This window comes from Sesamum indicum, unplaced genomic scaffold (genome assembly GCF_000512975.1).
Source record: "Sesamum indicum cultivar Zhongzhi No. 13 unplaced genomic scaffold, S_indicum_v1.0 scaffold00141, whole genome shotgun sequence".
In the NCBI taxonomy this organism is placed as follows: domain Eukaryota; kingdom Viridiplantae; phylum Streptophyta; class Magnoliopsida; order Lamiales; family Pedaliaceae; genus Sesamum; species Sesamum indicum.
The window spans coordinates 13,198-25,749 of NW_011628058.1; the positions used below are offsets into that span (position 1 = coordinate 13,198).

General features: G+C 38.7%; 1 protein-coding gene and 1 long non-coding RNA gene across 6 annotated transcripts; one reads left to right on the forward strand and one right to left on the reverse strand.

Annotated features, from left to right (window-relative positions):
* The first annotated feature begins 379 nt into the window (after positions 1-379).
* Positions 380-6,314, forward strand: LOC105179304. 5 transcript variants are annotated; one of them, XR_002286318.1, is made up of 7 exons: positions 380-1,910; positions 2,354-2,600; positions 3,872-4,106; positions 4,292-4,487; positions 4,658-4,805; positions 4,934-5,890; positions 5,963-6,314. It is a non-coding gene; the product is annotated as an uncharacterized LOC105179304 (long non-coding RNA). The 5 variants fall into 5 exon arrangements; XR_002286320.1 differs by having other exon boundaries at positions 385-1,910; positions 4,934-5,564; XR_002286319.1 differs by having other exon boundaries at positions 386-1,910; positions 4,934-5,521.
* A 1,781-nt stretch (positions 6,315-8,095) lies between these two features.
* Positions 8,096-9,161, reverse strand: LOC105179307 (putative pumilio homolog 21). The gene is made up of 4 exons (XM_011102913.1): positions 8,851-9,161; positions 8,556-8,766; positions 8,278-8,441; positions 8,096-8,192 (listed from the first exon to the last, which is right to left on the reverse strand). The coding sequence occupies exons 1-4, from the start codon at positions 9,159-9,161 to the stop codon at positions 8,096-8,098; spliced, it is 783 nt and encodes a 260-aa protein (XP_011101215.1).
* Between the last annotated feature and the right edge of the window lie 3,391 nt (positions 9,162-12,552).

The window sequence follows — 12,552 nt, forward strand, 5'->3', positions numbered from 1 at the left end:
GATCATAATCCACAGAAACTTAATTCATGATCGTGGTATTTTTTTTTTTTTAGTTCTTACAGTTTCTTCCTGTAATTGTTTGGCTATTTTCTTGTTTGTGTTTGTTGATCGACAATCATATATGCATGATTAAAGAAAGTTTGAATTAGTTATTAAGTTTCTTGATCGTTTTCTTGTAGGAGAGAAGGACGTAATTAATGAGATTCTGATCATTAATCACGTCCTTCTCTCCTACAAGAAAACGATCAAGAAACTTAATAAATAATTCAAACTTTCTTTAATCATGCATATATGATTGTCGATCAACAAACACAGACAAGAAAATAGCCAAACAACAGGAAGAAACTGTAAGAATTAAGAAAAGAAAATACCACGATCATGAATTAAGTTTCTGTGGATTATGATTAGACATCATTAATTTGAACAAAAAATTGTGATATATTCCATAGTAAAAAATTAACTTACCTTCTGAAGTAGTCATGAAGAAGCTTGGACAACCCCAGATGCCGTCTTTAGTAGCAGAGTTGTCTTCACCCAAAACACACGGTGTTCATCTTCTTGGATCTGGTAGTAGTATGGGGACACCTTCTTCCTGTGTTTTAAACGAGAAGACGCTGAAAGTGTCAGAATCATCGTTTGACGATGGGGCGTCGTCGTCGTTGCTCTGAGTATAAGTGCCATCTTTTCCCGGTTGCAGACATCCAATATACAGAATAACTTCTTCGTGGTCATGATCAGTAGGGTGTAAGCGGGTTGGAGAAGTTGAAGAATCCATGCATGCAAGAATCAAGAAAGAAAGATGATGAAAAGAGTGAGAGCAGGAAGAGTATAATTTGGAAAATTGTGGGGTGTTGGACTATTGGTAGTTACGGTATGGTCTTATATAGAAAATGTTGGTAGTAACGATGTGGTCTTATATAGATTCTGTTGGTAGTTACAATTGGAATTCTATTCCAATTACCATCCGTTGGTAGTTACCAATTGGTCAAATTGATTTTTATATCTATAGTTCTAATGTAGTAGGAAGTAATATTTAGTGGGAATTGATGTAAAAGAACAGAACACGAAATATGCGGTTGCTGATCGTATTTCTGAAGAAGGCAGCAAGCTTGCTGACAACATTCTGATGACGAAGAAACGACACCTGCTTGAATTGGCATGAGCCTGATGAATTGACCCGTTCCTCGTAGCCGGCTGTAGAGTGACTCCAACTACGTCTTTGGAAAGCGAATTTCATACCTCCCTCTGTAAATGACGAAAGGAGTGGCGACAGAGGATCATCCACCTCTTTTAGATCTTTCACCGCATCCAGCTTATATGGAGTTGATTCATCTTCCAATGCCCGAAGAGAAGGAAGGTGGTAGTCTTGAAGAATGACCCAGAGATTTTCTTAAGTGATAGCACCTGCTTAAGTAAGAGGGTCTTCGTGCACTTGAGCTTCTGTTCAAGGTGCAAACGCTCTTTGCGGGTCTCCTTCGTTCTTGTGATGGCACCGCTGGTAACCGAACTCTTTCGCGAAAGGGATGGAGCCTAGGGCTGAGTCTAGCTGTAGCGATTAAAGCAGAAGGCGGATGCGATGCGCGTGAACTCTAGATGGCTAGGCACTCTAAATGGTTAATGGATAAAAGTTGAAATTCAATAGAAAGGAGATAAAGCGCACTTTTATTACAGAACGTTTCTGTAACAACGTTTCATACAGGCACAAAGCGCGCTCACGACTCTTTTAGTAAGTAGTGCACTTATGAGAGAAAGCATAAGTTGTATTAATTGTTTTAAGCGTGTACGACTTTCTCTTTTCTTTAGTGGGATAATTAGTTATCCGTTAGAAAGGATCTGTATACATACTTCACTGTTCATCATCTTCAACACAGAGAAATAAGGGATTCTTGTACTGCAGTTTTTCTTCTTGAGTAAGATCAAAAGTTTCTTCAGATTCTCGTTAATGGAATTTACTGAGTCCTTTCATACCCAAATCTATACAATTGACTATAAAATTAAAGGACCAAATTTTATTTTTTCCTTTTATATATTATTTCGATGCTATTTATTTTAAATTGTGTTGTACCTTAGCAAAATTTTAATCATTGTTATAATTGATTTATTCAATTTCATCGAGTATATTAATCAAATGGAAGATATGGATCCTGGCTTGGGGGTGGGATTCGAATCCGGTGGAGTTATCCCACTTCTCGCGCTTGCTCATTTTACATTTTTATCCTCAATTTAAAATGCCCTTGTTCATCGACCCACTTTAATTCTCTTTACACTTTTTCGTTTCCCACCAACGCTTTGTACATTATTTGAAAACTTCTCTAGCGATACTGTGTTCCTACCAGAAATGTGTGTTCCTCAGGTCCAGTATGACACCGACGTCACGACGTGGACGCCGGTGGGGCGGCTGTTCCAAGTAGAATACGCGATGGAGGTGGTGAAGCAGGGCTCGGCGGCGATAGGGCTGAGTTGGAAGACTCATTTGGTGCTCACCAGCGTTAACAAGGCGAGCTCTAAGCTCTCCTCGCACCAGAAGAAGATCTTCAAGGTCGACGACCACTTCGGTGTGGCCATTGCCGGACTGACGGCCGATGGACGACAAGTCTCAGGTTTAGTTTAATTTCTTGGTTAAACCCTAAGTCTTTCATTTCTCATTGTTTGGTGGTTTAAGATTAGGGGACCAGTAGTATAGAAATTCGTGAAAGGATCACAAGAAAAAAAACGGATTAATGTATATCAGTAACTTAATTAATTCTTTGACGAGAACTGCTTCATTTTTCATTAATGGTATTCTTTTGGGGGTTTGTTGTGTATAGATGCGGAGAATCCTGTAATTGAGAGTTTGGGTTTTGATTGAGGAGTAGTAGTATGGGAATTTCATGGATGGATCTGAAGAAAACCTTGGGCAAACTTTTGTTAATGTTCATTATGTTGAATTCAATTAATTTTGTTCTCTATATACAAGCGAGTGGAATTGTACAACTAAATTTGTTTGAATTGAGGGGTAGGGTTTGGAATGGAAGTGTACACTGTCAGACATCTTGTAATAGAATTTATTCCAAGGAATACATGACTTTGTTGTGAACTAACTGAGAAAAGGTCATTTGGAAAAGGAAATATGGGGTAGCTGTTTGTTTATATGTCAGTTGGAGAAGTAATGAAGAGAAACTAGCAATTGATAGTTGGTTTTGTATGATATTTGTCAATGGTTTGGTGGCAATAGAAACTTGAAGAAATGTTGCATTACACTACATTCAACTGATCAATGTGTAGTATGCATTTATATTAAGGAGAAATCTGATATTTCTGTGATATGCTGGATTTTCCTTTTTATAGCTTTTCTACAAAAGCAACTTTCCTCATGAAAATATTTCCTATATTTCTTGTCAACTTTGAGCTTATTTTTCATTGTAGCATTGTTCCATGACTTTGCTTAAGCATAAGGTCTGAGATCAAGGCAAGTTATTGGTAGAGTTGCCAGTGAGGAAACGCGAAGGCCTAGGAAAAGTTCCCTCCCACTGTGCTTATCTTTTGGACTAAACTTGCTTGTGCTTGCTATAGAGGAAATGTGTTTGGCCCAAGAAGTGGCCATGTCACAGGGCTTACCTCTGTGTGGAGCTGCATTCTAAATCACAAGGGAGTGGCCTTGACGATTACCTGATTTACTGCCAAAAACTTCTCTCAGTCTCCTCCAATTTAGTCTAAGAAGAAAATTTCTTGATCTCTTGTTAAAGTTTGTGTTAGTCTGACAAATGAATCTTCGACATAATGTTTTTTGCAACTTAGTCCAATGTTTTGATCTTAACTTAGATGATATCTAAATCTGATGCTATGTAGTAAAACGAACTTTTTCCTGGATTTTGTGGCTTTTTTCATATAGAGGTCAGGTGGTGATCTTCAGTCGTGGTGGCTAATGGTGGCTAATGAGCACTCTGTAGCATACAGTGCTAGCACAAAAGTTAGTTTTCCTGTTGAAGAGTCATTGACAATGGGCCATAAACTGGAGAAAAAATTCTCGTCAAAGAGTGAAGGCAGGCCCCAGGAACCTAAACCTCTTGATGCCGTTAGTCCATCCCAACTTCCTAAATCCAGTGGCAATGAGTACTTTATCTCTGGTACTTTACATTCAGTTGTTTATGTTTCAGAAAAATTAACTAATAGTTAGAAGTTGATGAGAAGCAGCAGAGTGAAAGAATTCAATAGTGTTGTTTCTTTTGAACCATTACTGTTTCATTTATTATTACCATGCATGTATTTTGGACCTTGCTAAAATCTTTATTAACTGTACGTGCTCTTTCAGACCATTGAGTTTTGGAGGGAAGCTGAAATGCTCTCAAAGCTTCACGACCCGAACGTGGTAGCATTTTATGGTGTTGTACAAGACGGACCAGGGGGGACATTGGCTACCGTGACGGAATACATGGTTGATGGATCTTTAAGACATGTTTTACTTGGTACTGTGTTTTACAGAGAGGTTGTGGAATTTTGTTTGACTAGTAAGTATGAAAGTGCCTCAAAACTGCTCCGCGTTAATGCTTTGACTAGTGTATTTGGCGATAACTGATAAAATATGCATTAAAATGTTAAATCTTGAGCTGTAGCCTCCTTTAACGTTGTGACTACTTTTCTTTCATGATATCCATTTATTCTTTATTGAACATTGCAGACACCTCGATCACCGGAAGCGGCTCAGAATTGCCATGGATGCAGCTTTTGGGATGGAATATTTGCATTCAAAGAATATAGTCCACTTTGATCTAAAATGTGACAATTTGCTAGTTAACTTGAAAGATCCATCAAGGCCTATCTGCAAGGTTGTCTCATGGGAACTTACTTTTCTATCTCAACTGCCTTGATATACTTTCTTGTCCATGCTAATGTTCATCAGTACCAAGATTATGATGTAATTGATTGAATTTGATGCTGGCATGTGATTCTTCAGGTAGGTGACTTTGGTCTATCAAAAATAAAGCGCAACACCCTGGTTTCTGGTGGAGTTAGGGGAACTCTGCCATGGATGGCTCCAGAGCTGCTGAATGGCAGTAGCAATAAAGTTTCTGAAAACGTCAGATCCACAACATGCAAGTGTATCTCCAGAAAATTTGAATTTATCCAGAATCTGAAAATTGATATTAATTGTTAGCAGATTCTAGATCCTTTCAGATACTTTCCGTCATTTCTACGTATTCAATGGTATACCTTGGTTTGAGTAAATATTTCTTTCCAGAAAATGAATGGGAGTATTATAGTCAAGTGTTCTTTTGGCGTATTAACCTGCTAACAGCAACCTCCTCTCTCCTAAAATTCTGAATAAAAGTAGAAGAAAATAATATTGCACATTGTCAGTTGAATACATCTGTACTACTTCGTTTGTTGTACAGGTTGAAGCATCTTATATTTCTATGTGACAAAAATAAGGAGTTTTGGTTGTTCACCTGGCAGGTTGATGTCTTTACATTTGGTATTGTCCTGTGGGAGATACTCACTTGGGAGGAGCCTTACGCCAACATGCATTATGGTGCAATCATATGTTTGTAACTTAACTGACACAAAGATTTGGGTTGGTGGTTGTGGTATGTGATGAGTGATGGTCGTTTCCTACTAAACTAACTGGTGTATGTCTGAAATATAGTTTAGCTTGGGATCTGAAAACTAATAATTTCCTGTCAGACATTATACTAATTGAGATCAAATAACTCCTGTAACATGATGTCAGGCCTTACGAGAAGTTTTGCATCAAAAGCATATGCTGGTAAATGAGTGATCTATTTTGTGAGTCTTTTTATATGACCAAACTATAGAATCTACAGAGATGAATTCAAGGCCAGGCAATCTTTGTTTGGTGTAAGCTTCCAATTAATGAAGCCTTCACAGTTCAGAAGCTTACACTTATTTCAATGTAACTTCCTGAACATTTCACTTATTCCAACTTGCATTCCTTATATTTGACCCGTTTATTTGTTTCATGCAGGAGGCATTGTGAACAACACATTGAGACCAACCATTCCAAGCTACTACGACACAGAATGGAGGAGATTAATGGAGCAGTGTTGGGCCCCAAATCCTGCTATGGGGCTATGTTTTACAGAAATTGCTAGACGATTGCGCGTAATGTCTTCCTCGGCCCAGACACGGAAGGCGAGTTGATAGATAATCAAAAGATGGTTTGATGTATTCTTTACTAATTAAAGCAATTAGTTCATTTAATTCTAGAGAGTAGGGATATTACGTCATTACTCAATGAAACAAATGGCTTGAAAATTGGCAATACATTTGTCATGCTCATCATCATCGTCATATATAAATGTGAAGTTCTTTGAACATCCCATAATGGGCAAAGCTTTTATATCTCCTGTACCATCAATTGTGTTCTTATTTCTGGGGGTGGAGGTATGGGGAAGGTGTAATAATCTGAACAATATTGATGGAAAAGTGGCATGCTGATAGTTTCAAAGGTTATGAAAACTAAGAAAAATAGCAAGAGAGGATTCTAACTTAATATTTTTAACTACTTAATGATTCATGTCTCCACTAATTTGATTTTATTTCTAATGTTCTTTTTCTTTCTTTTCGGTAGATAGAGCTAGAGACAAAAATAGGGAGATGTGTACATGCTTTCACGTTTTGTACTACTGTAAGATAAATAAAAATAAGTTAAAATACTTTGTATTGTGTATTTTGTAGAGATATAAATAAATATGTCAGATGCTCTTCGATTTATTAAATTCTTTTTAATAAATTTAAATCCATGAATCAAATTATTTAATATGATTAAAAGGAGAGTAAAATTCATATACTTGTCTGTTTGGTATGAGGAAAATATATTGAAAAGAAAAGGTTAATTTTTAAAATTTTACTAATTAGCCATTTCGCATCATTTTGTATTAGAAAAATAAACAAGTTAATATTGTATTAAAATAATTTCAAGTTATTAAAATATAAAATCTTATTAATAAAAATATTCATCCAACAATAACAAGAATATGTTTTATTTGGTTCTCTTTTCTAAAAAATTATGTACAATGCTTGTAAAAGAAGAAAAAAGTAGATGGAAATGACGAAGAAGGGGGGGCAGCTGTGTTTTGTAATTGCTCAAATTGAAGGGGGCAAAATGGTAATAGAATTAGAAAATGGTCGATTTAATCCTACAGGTAAATAGAAATATAAGGATATATTGTCACTCTTATCCGGGGAAGTAAACATATGAGCACTCCATCCCATGTGGCACAGTCCAACTGATAATTCAAAATTAATCCCAAGGGGATAAGTAGTGCAAAAAAGTAAACACGGCCTTAAAGAATAACTTAAGATGGGGGTTTAAGGGTTTGAAACCCAACGTTTGACATTGTCCGAAATGTTCCTCACATTCAAGTTTTAATGTCCCTTTGGTTGAATGTGGGCTATTTGTGGGTGAATCTTATGACTTTCTTTCCTTTTCTTTTGGTACAGAATCTTCTCTTGTTCCTCTGTCCATCTTCTGGAGGTTTAACACAACACATTTGAGGAAAGACAATAGTACTAAATGATTACAAAATGGAGTATTTGGTGGAGTTACCAAACTGCTGCTGCTGCTCTAGTCAGAAACTAGTTGCTCAATGGTCATACATCCAAAAACACTACTTTGATTCATAAAAACCAGAACAAGAACAGAATCATCAGTTTTATTAATGCTCCCCAAGAGCAAAACATAAACTCTCATTTTTCCACATAAAGATAACACTTCATTCATACAAACTAGACTGATATCTTATATATATGCATCTTGAGTTGATCTTATTCCACCCTGTCTCCGACCAAGTGACGCTCTGCAACGAGCCTCCAGCCGTATAAAGACTACTGAAATCGCGCTCCTGAAACCACATAAACCAAACATATTAGTTCTTGCAAGATTTTGCTGGTGTATATGTACATTCTAGAAACTTGGATTAGATACAAGAATCAATCTTAGTCTTCTTTAATACTGCTTGAATCACATAATTCCCAAACCGATTTCGAGCAAGTCGAAGAGGTGCTCTCTGACAGTCTATTATCTCCATAGCCACTGCGATAATCCCATCGTCCCAAGCTTCCATGTATTTCTCTACCACAAGGCATCCTCCTTTTCTCACGCCAATCCCATAAACTGATTTTGCAGGAAACGTGTTATTTTCTTGGTAATGCCCTTGTTTTTAGGGCCTAGGAGATTTTGTACGACGTAGTTCCTAGAAACAATTAGCCCCATCAAATATTTAGCATTATGAGATAAAAATCAAAGAAAATTAAAACTACAGTGCACTTAGTTGTTACCCGTGTGGATCATACGAAAGATAATCAGATACATCTGCTATCTTATTGATAAGTCTAACTCTTTGATCTCCACGGATGAGGGCGACACAGTCGATCAATGATCTGCATCTGACTTTGTGTATGGCCAAATTTTGGAAATGCAGTAGTACTTTTTCGTAGAGCACCTGAAATTTCAAAACAAGAACAAGTGATTAAACCATTTAAATTGCAGAAATAGGATTTAAAAGTAGTACAAAATCAAGAATCTATGAGATGGAATGAATTACAGTTACACATACCTCATTAGGCTGCCTTGGAAAGAGGAGTAGGCATTGTAGAATGACATCCCTGGCCGTAGGATGAGACATTTTATCTATGAATCTGGTGGACAGAACTCTTGTCATAGCCATGGCATGAGGCAACGACTTGTTCACCTTTTTGATGAGTTTGATGATTGAACTTGCTCTGTCCAAACCATAAATCATCATCAGTTTGATGATTGAACTTGCTCTGTCCAAACCATAAATCATCATCAGTTTTTATATTTGACTAATTAGTACATCATTAGTAAAAGAATGTCTGGATTATAATTACCCTTGTTTGGGGAATGCTGCAGTTAGAAAGTATTTGCCCTGCGACAAGACCCTCCCAACGAGTAAATCCAACTGGTGGCCTTCGCACGCATCAATGAGCATGCTGTAGAGACAATGCAGCCGTCTACCCAACATCAACATGAATACCGAGTCTTCAAGTATAGAAACCAAACTCTCCTTATGCTCGCTATCATCCCCTTTTATAATTTCTTTCAAGAGGTTTACGTCAAGATCAGGTCTGGCGTATGGGAACCGCTGCCTCCTTCCTTGATTAGGCCGACAACTAGGAATCCTCGTATTGTACTTCCTCATATGACTGAATCTTGGATCAGCACATGGGAGTGGTCGGCTGCTGAAATGGTGGCTGAAGTGATTAGATCTATGTTGATGATCCATGAGATTCTGATTATTACTCATGTACTTTTCTCCTGCAAGAAAACAATCAAGAAACTTTTAAAGATTCAAGTTTCCTTTAATTCTTTGTGATTCTCAATCAACAAACACAAATAAGAAAATACCCCGACAGGAAGAAACTGTAAGAACTAAGAAAAGAAAATACCATGATGAATATGTACCTGATGAGGAAAATTACCAAATTATTAAAATGCCCCTACTTTTTAAGGCATTTTTATACATATATAGTAGGACCTGCGCGTGTGAACACGGGTCAGGTCGGGTCGTTTGACCCAGGCCCACAGTCAACCACTGTAGTGGCCATTAGATTAGATGACGTGGCAACATCTCAACGGCGCCACGTGTCACTTGACCAGACGGCACCGTACAACTATAAATATCTTCATTTATGATTATTCAAACACGTCACATATATTACTTTTATCGCTTTTTCTTGGTCTCCTTTGATCTCATTTTACTATATTCGACCTCACATTTCTAACTTAGGCATCGGAGGACCTTCTATGGAGGCTACCAAGCTAGTCTCACGTTTGCTTTGTTCTCAGAATTCACTAATAGGAAGCTCGAAAGAAGGATCTAGCGACCCAACCTCGGGATCAACATCAACGACCCGACCCGAATTTTGTGCGACCTACATCATTTTGGCGCCATTTGAGGGAAGATTGAGAACAAAACTAGAAATGGAAGGGTCATCGAAAAGAGATCAGCATGTTGAGGAAACTCCTGGGAGAGAGGATGATCAAATGATGCAGATATCCAAAGCAGATTTGCAGCGAATGATTAAGGAAGCAAGCCTGAAGGCCATAGTAGAATATGAGCGGAGAACAGTGACCCAGCGAGAGAGGCAGCAAGAAGGCAATTATTTTAGGAAATGGAAGCGGAACATAGGCGGGAGATCTCAAAGGTGCCTGAAAAAGGCCCTAAAAGGACCATGTCTAATGAAGTGACCAATAAGAGGAAGATCACCAGGCAGCCAGGAATTTCTCGAACAGATGTAGATAATGTTAGTCGTCAGATTGAGAAATTAGGGAAACAGATAGAGGAGCTGAAGAAGAGAGGGGAGATCGTTTCTCAAAATAGGAGCTCGACGTTCACAAATAGGATCTTGCTGGAGGTGGTAGATAGTAGTTTTCGTTTCCCCGATCTTTCCAAGTACGATGGGAACAAAGATCCGAGGGAGCATGTGGCGGCATTTGGTTTGGTTATGAATCTGTATGGCCAAACTGACCCAATCAAAGCGAAGTTGTTTGTAACTACGTTAAACGGTAAAGCGCAAGAGTTGTTTACTAGCTTGGGGAGCGGAACTATTGATTCATATGAGCAGTTAATACATAAGTTCTCCTTCCATTTTGCAAGCAAAAGGAAAGCAAAGAGGTCGGCCACCTACCTATTCACCATTAGGTAAAGGGATGATGAAACATTGAAGAATTTTATGGGAAGGTTTAATAACGAGGTATTGGAGGTGCAGGACTTTCGAACTGATATGATGGTGAGTATACTGATACATGGGTTCAAGAAGGGTCCATTCGCATCAGCCTTGGCCCAAGATCCTCCAACAGGGACTGAGCAGTTGATGGAGATGGCGCAGAAATATATAGATGAAGAGGAGATGAATGCAATGAAGGACAACGAATGGACAAGGGATCTAGGTCGTTCGAGAGGTAAGCGATCGAAAGAGGGGAAACAACGATCTGAATGAGGATATTATTTACTTCGCGAGGTAAAGGGAACCGCAGACCTGCCTCTAAATGAACTATAGATAGGGAGCATAAACCTGCTGGAGGTTGATGTATTCTGTCAAAAAAGTGGGGAAGGATGATCTCATAATTATCAGGAATATAGTATTTTTGTCTTAGTTTTACAACGGGAGGTTTAACAGTGCTAACAATTCCTAACCAGGGTTTCTGATGCATCATATCAAAATATTTTTTTTGAGTAGGATTATCATTAAAATCGGCCGATGTTTCACGAGGACGAGAAGAGGAAGCAGGTACAGGAGAAAGGGGATCGTGGGATGTACCTGTGACCTCCCTAGGGGAGGTCATGGACGATCCCGACATTGAGCTTAAATTCGAGCTCGATGTAGATTCAGAGTCGGAATCGAAACCACACCCGGACATAGAAGACATTGATTAAAGAAAGAACAAAAGCTAAAGATCAGAAGTACCTGGAAAAGGTAGAGAGATCGCAAAGAGAGATCGAAAGCGACTAGTTGTAGAGTGCGGTCAATGGAGTTCAAATGAGGGACTATATATAGGAGGAGGACTGGGGCAGCACGCCTTTTCACATGTCACGAGATGATGACACGTCAACAAATCTGATGGCAGTGATTCAATTCTCTAACAAGTGCCTGTTTCACATCTCTTAGTGTCATTAATGACACTAAAAGAAATGGGGGAGTAATGATGAGGGAAATTACCAAATTACTAAAATGGCCCTATTTTTTAAGGCATTTTATACATATATAGCAGGACCTGCGTGTGTGAACACGGGTCAGGTCGGGTGACCCGTCCCGTTTGACCTAGGCCCACAGTTAACCACTGCAGTGGCCGTTGGATTAGATGATATGTCAATATCTCAACGACACCACATGTCACTTAACCAGATGGTACTGTACAGCTATAAATATCTTCATTTATGATTTTTCAAGCAGGACACATTTATTGCTTTTACCGCCTTTTCTTGATCTCATTCGATCCCATTTTACTATATTCGACCTCACATTTCTAACTTAGTCATCGGAGGGCCTTCGCTGGGGGCTACCCAACTAGTCTCACGTTTGCTTTGTTGTCAAAATTCACTAATAGGAAGCTCGCAAGAAGGATCTAGCGGCCCGAGCTTGGGACCAACATCAGTGACCTGATTCGGATTTTGCGCGACCTACATCAGTACCAAATCACGTTTCTGTGATTTACCAGACATCATTAATTTAAACAAATCAGTAAAAGAATACCTGCTGAAGTAGTCATGAAGAAGCGTGGACAACCCCAGATGCTGTCATTAGTAACAGAGTTGTCTTGACCCAAAACACACGGAGCAATATTGATGTTCTTGGATCTGCAGGTCATAGTAACGGGGCCACGTTCTTCCTGTTTTTTGAACGAGAAGATGTTCGAAGTGTCAGAATTATTTGATGGTGACGCGTCTCCGCCTTTGCTCTGAGAATTAGCAGTGGGTGCTTGCCGCAAACTGACATATTTTCCTCGTGCAAACTTTCAGTATACTGAATAAATTTTTCGACGTCATGATCAGTAGTGATGTAGGTCGCACAAAATTTGGATCGGGTCGC

Excerpts from the sequence above, each read along its gene's own strand:
- LOC105179307 (XM_011102913.1), bottom strand. The coding sequence starts at position 9,161 with ATGAGGAAGTACAATACGAGGATTCCTAGTTGTCGGCCTAATCAAGGA. Across the intron at positions 8,767-8,850 it reads GCAGCATTCCCCAAACAAGG|AGCAAGTTCAATCATCAAAC; the intron begins GTAATTATAATC and ends TGGTTTGGACAG. Across the intron at positions 8,442-8,555 it reads TTCCAAGGCAGCCTAATGAG|GTGCTCTACGAAAAAGTACT; the intron begins GTATGTGTAACT and ends TTGAAATTTCAG.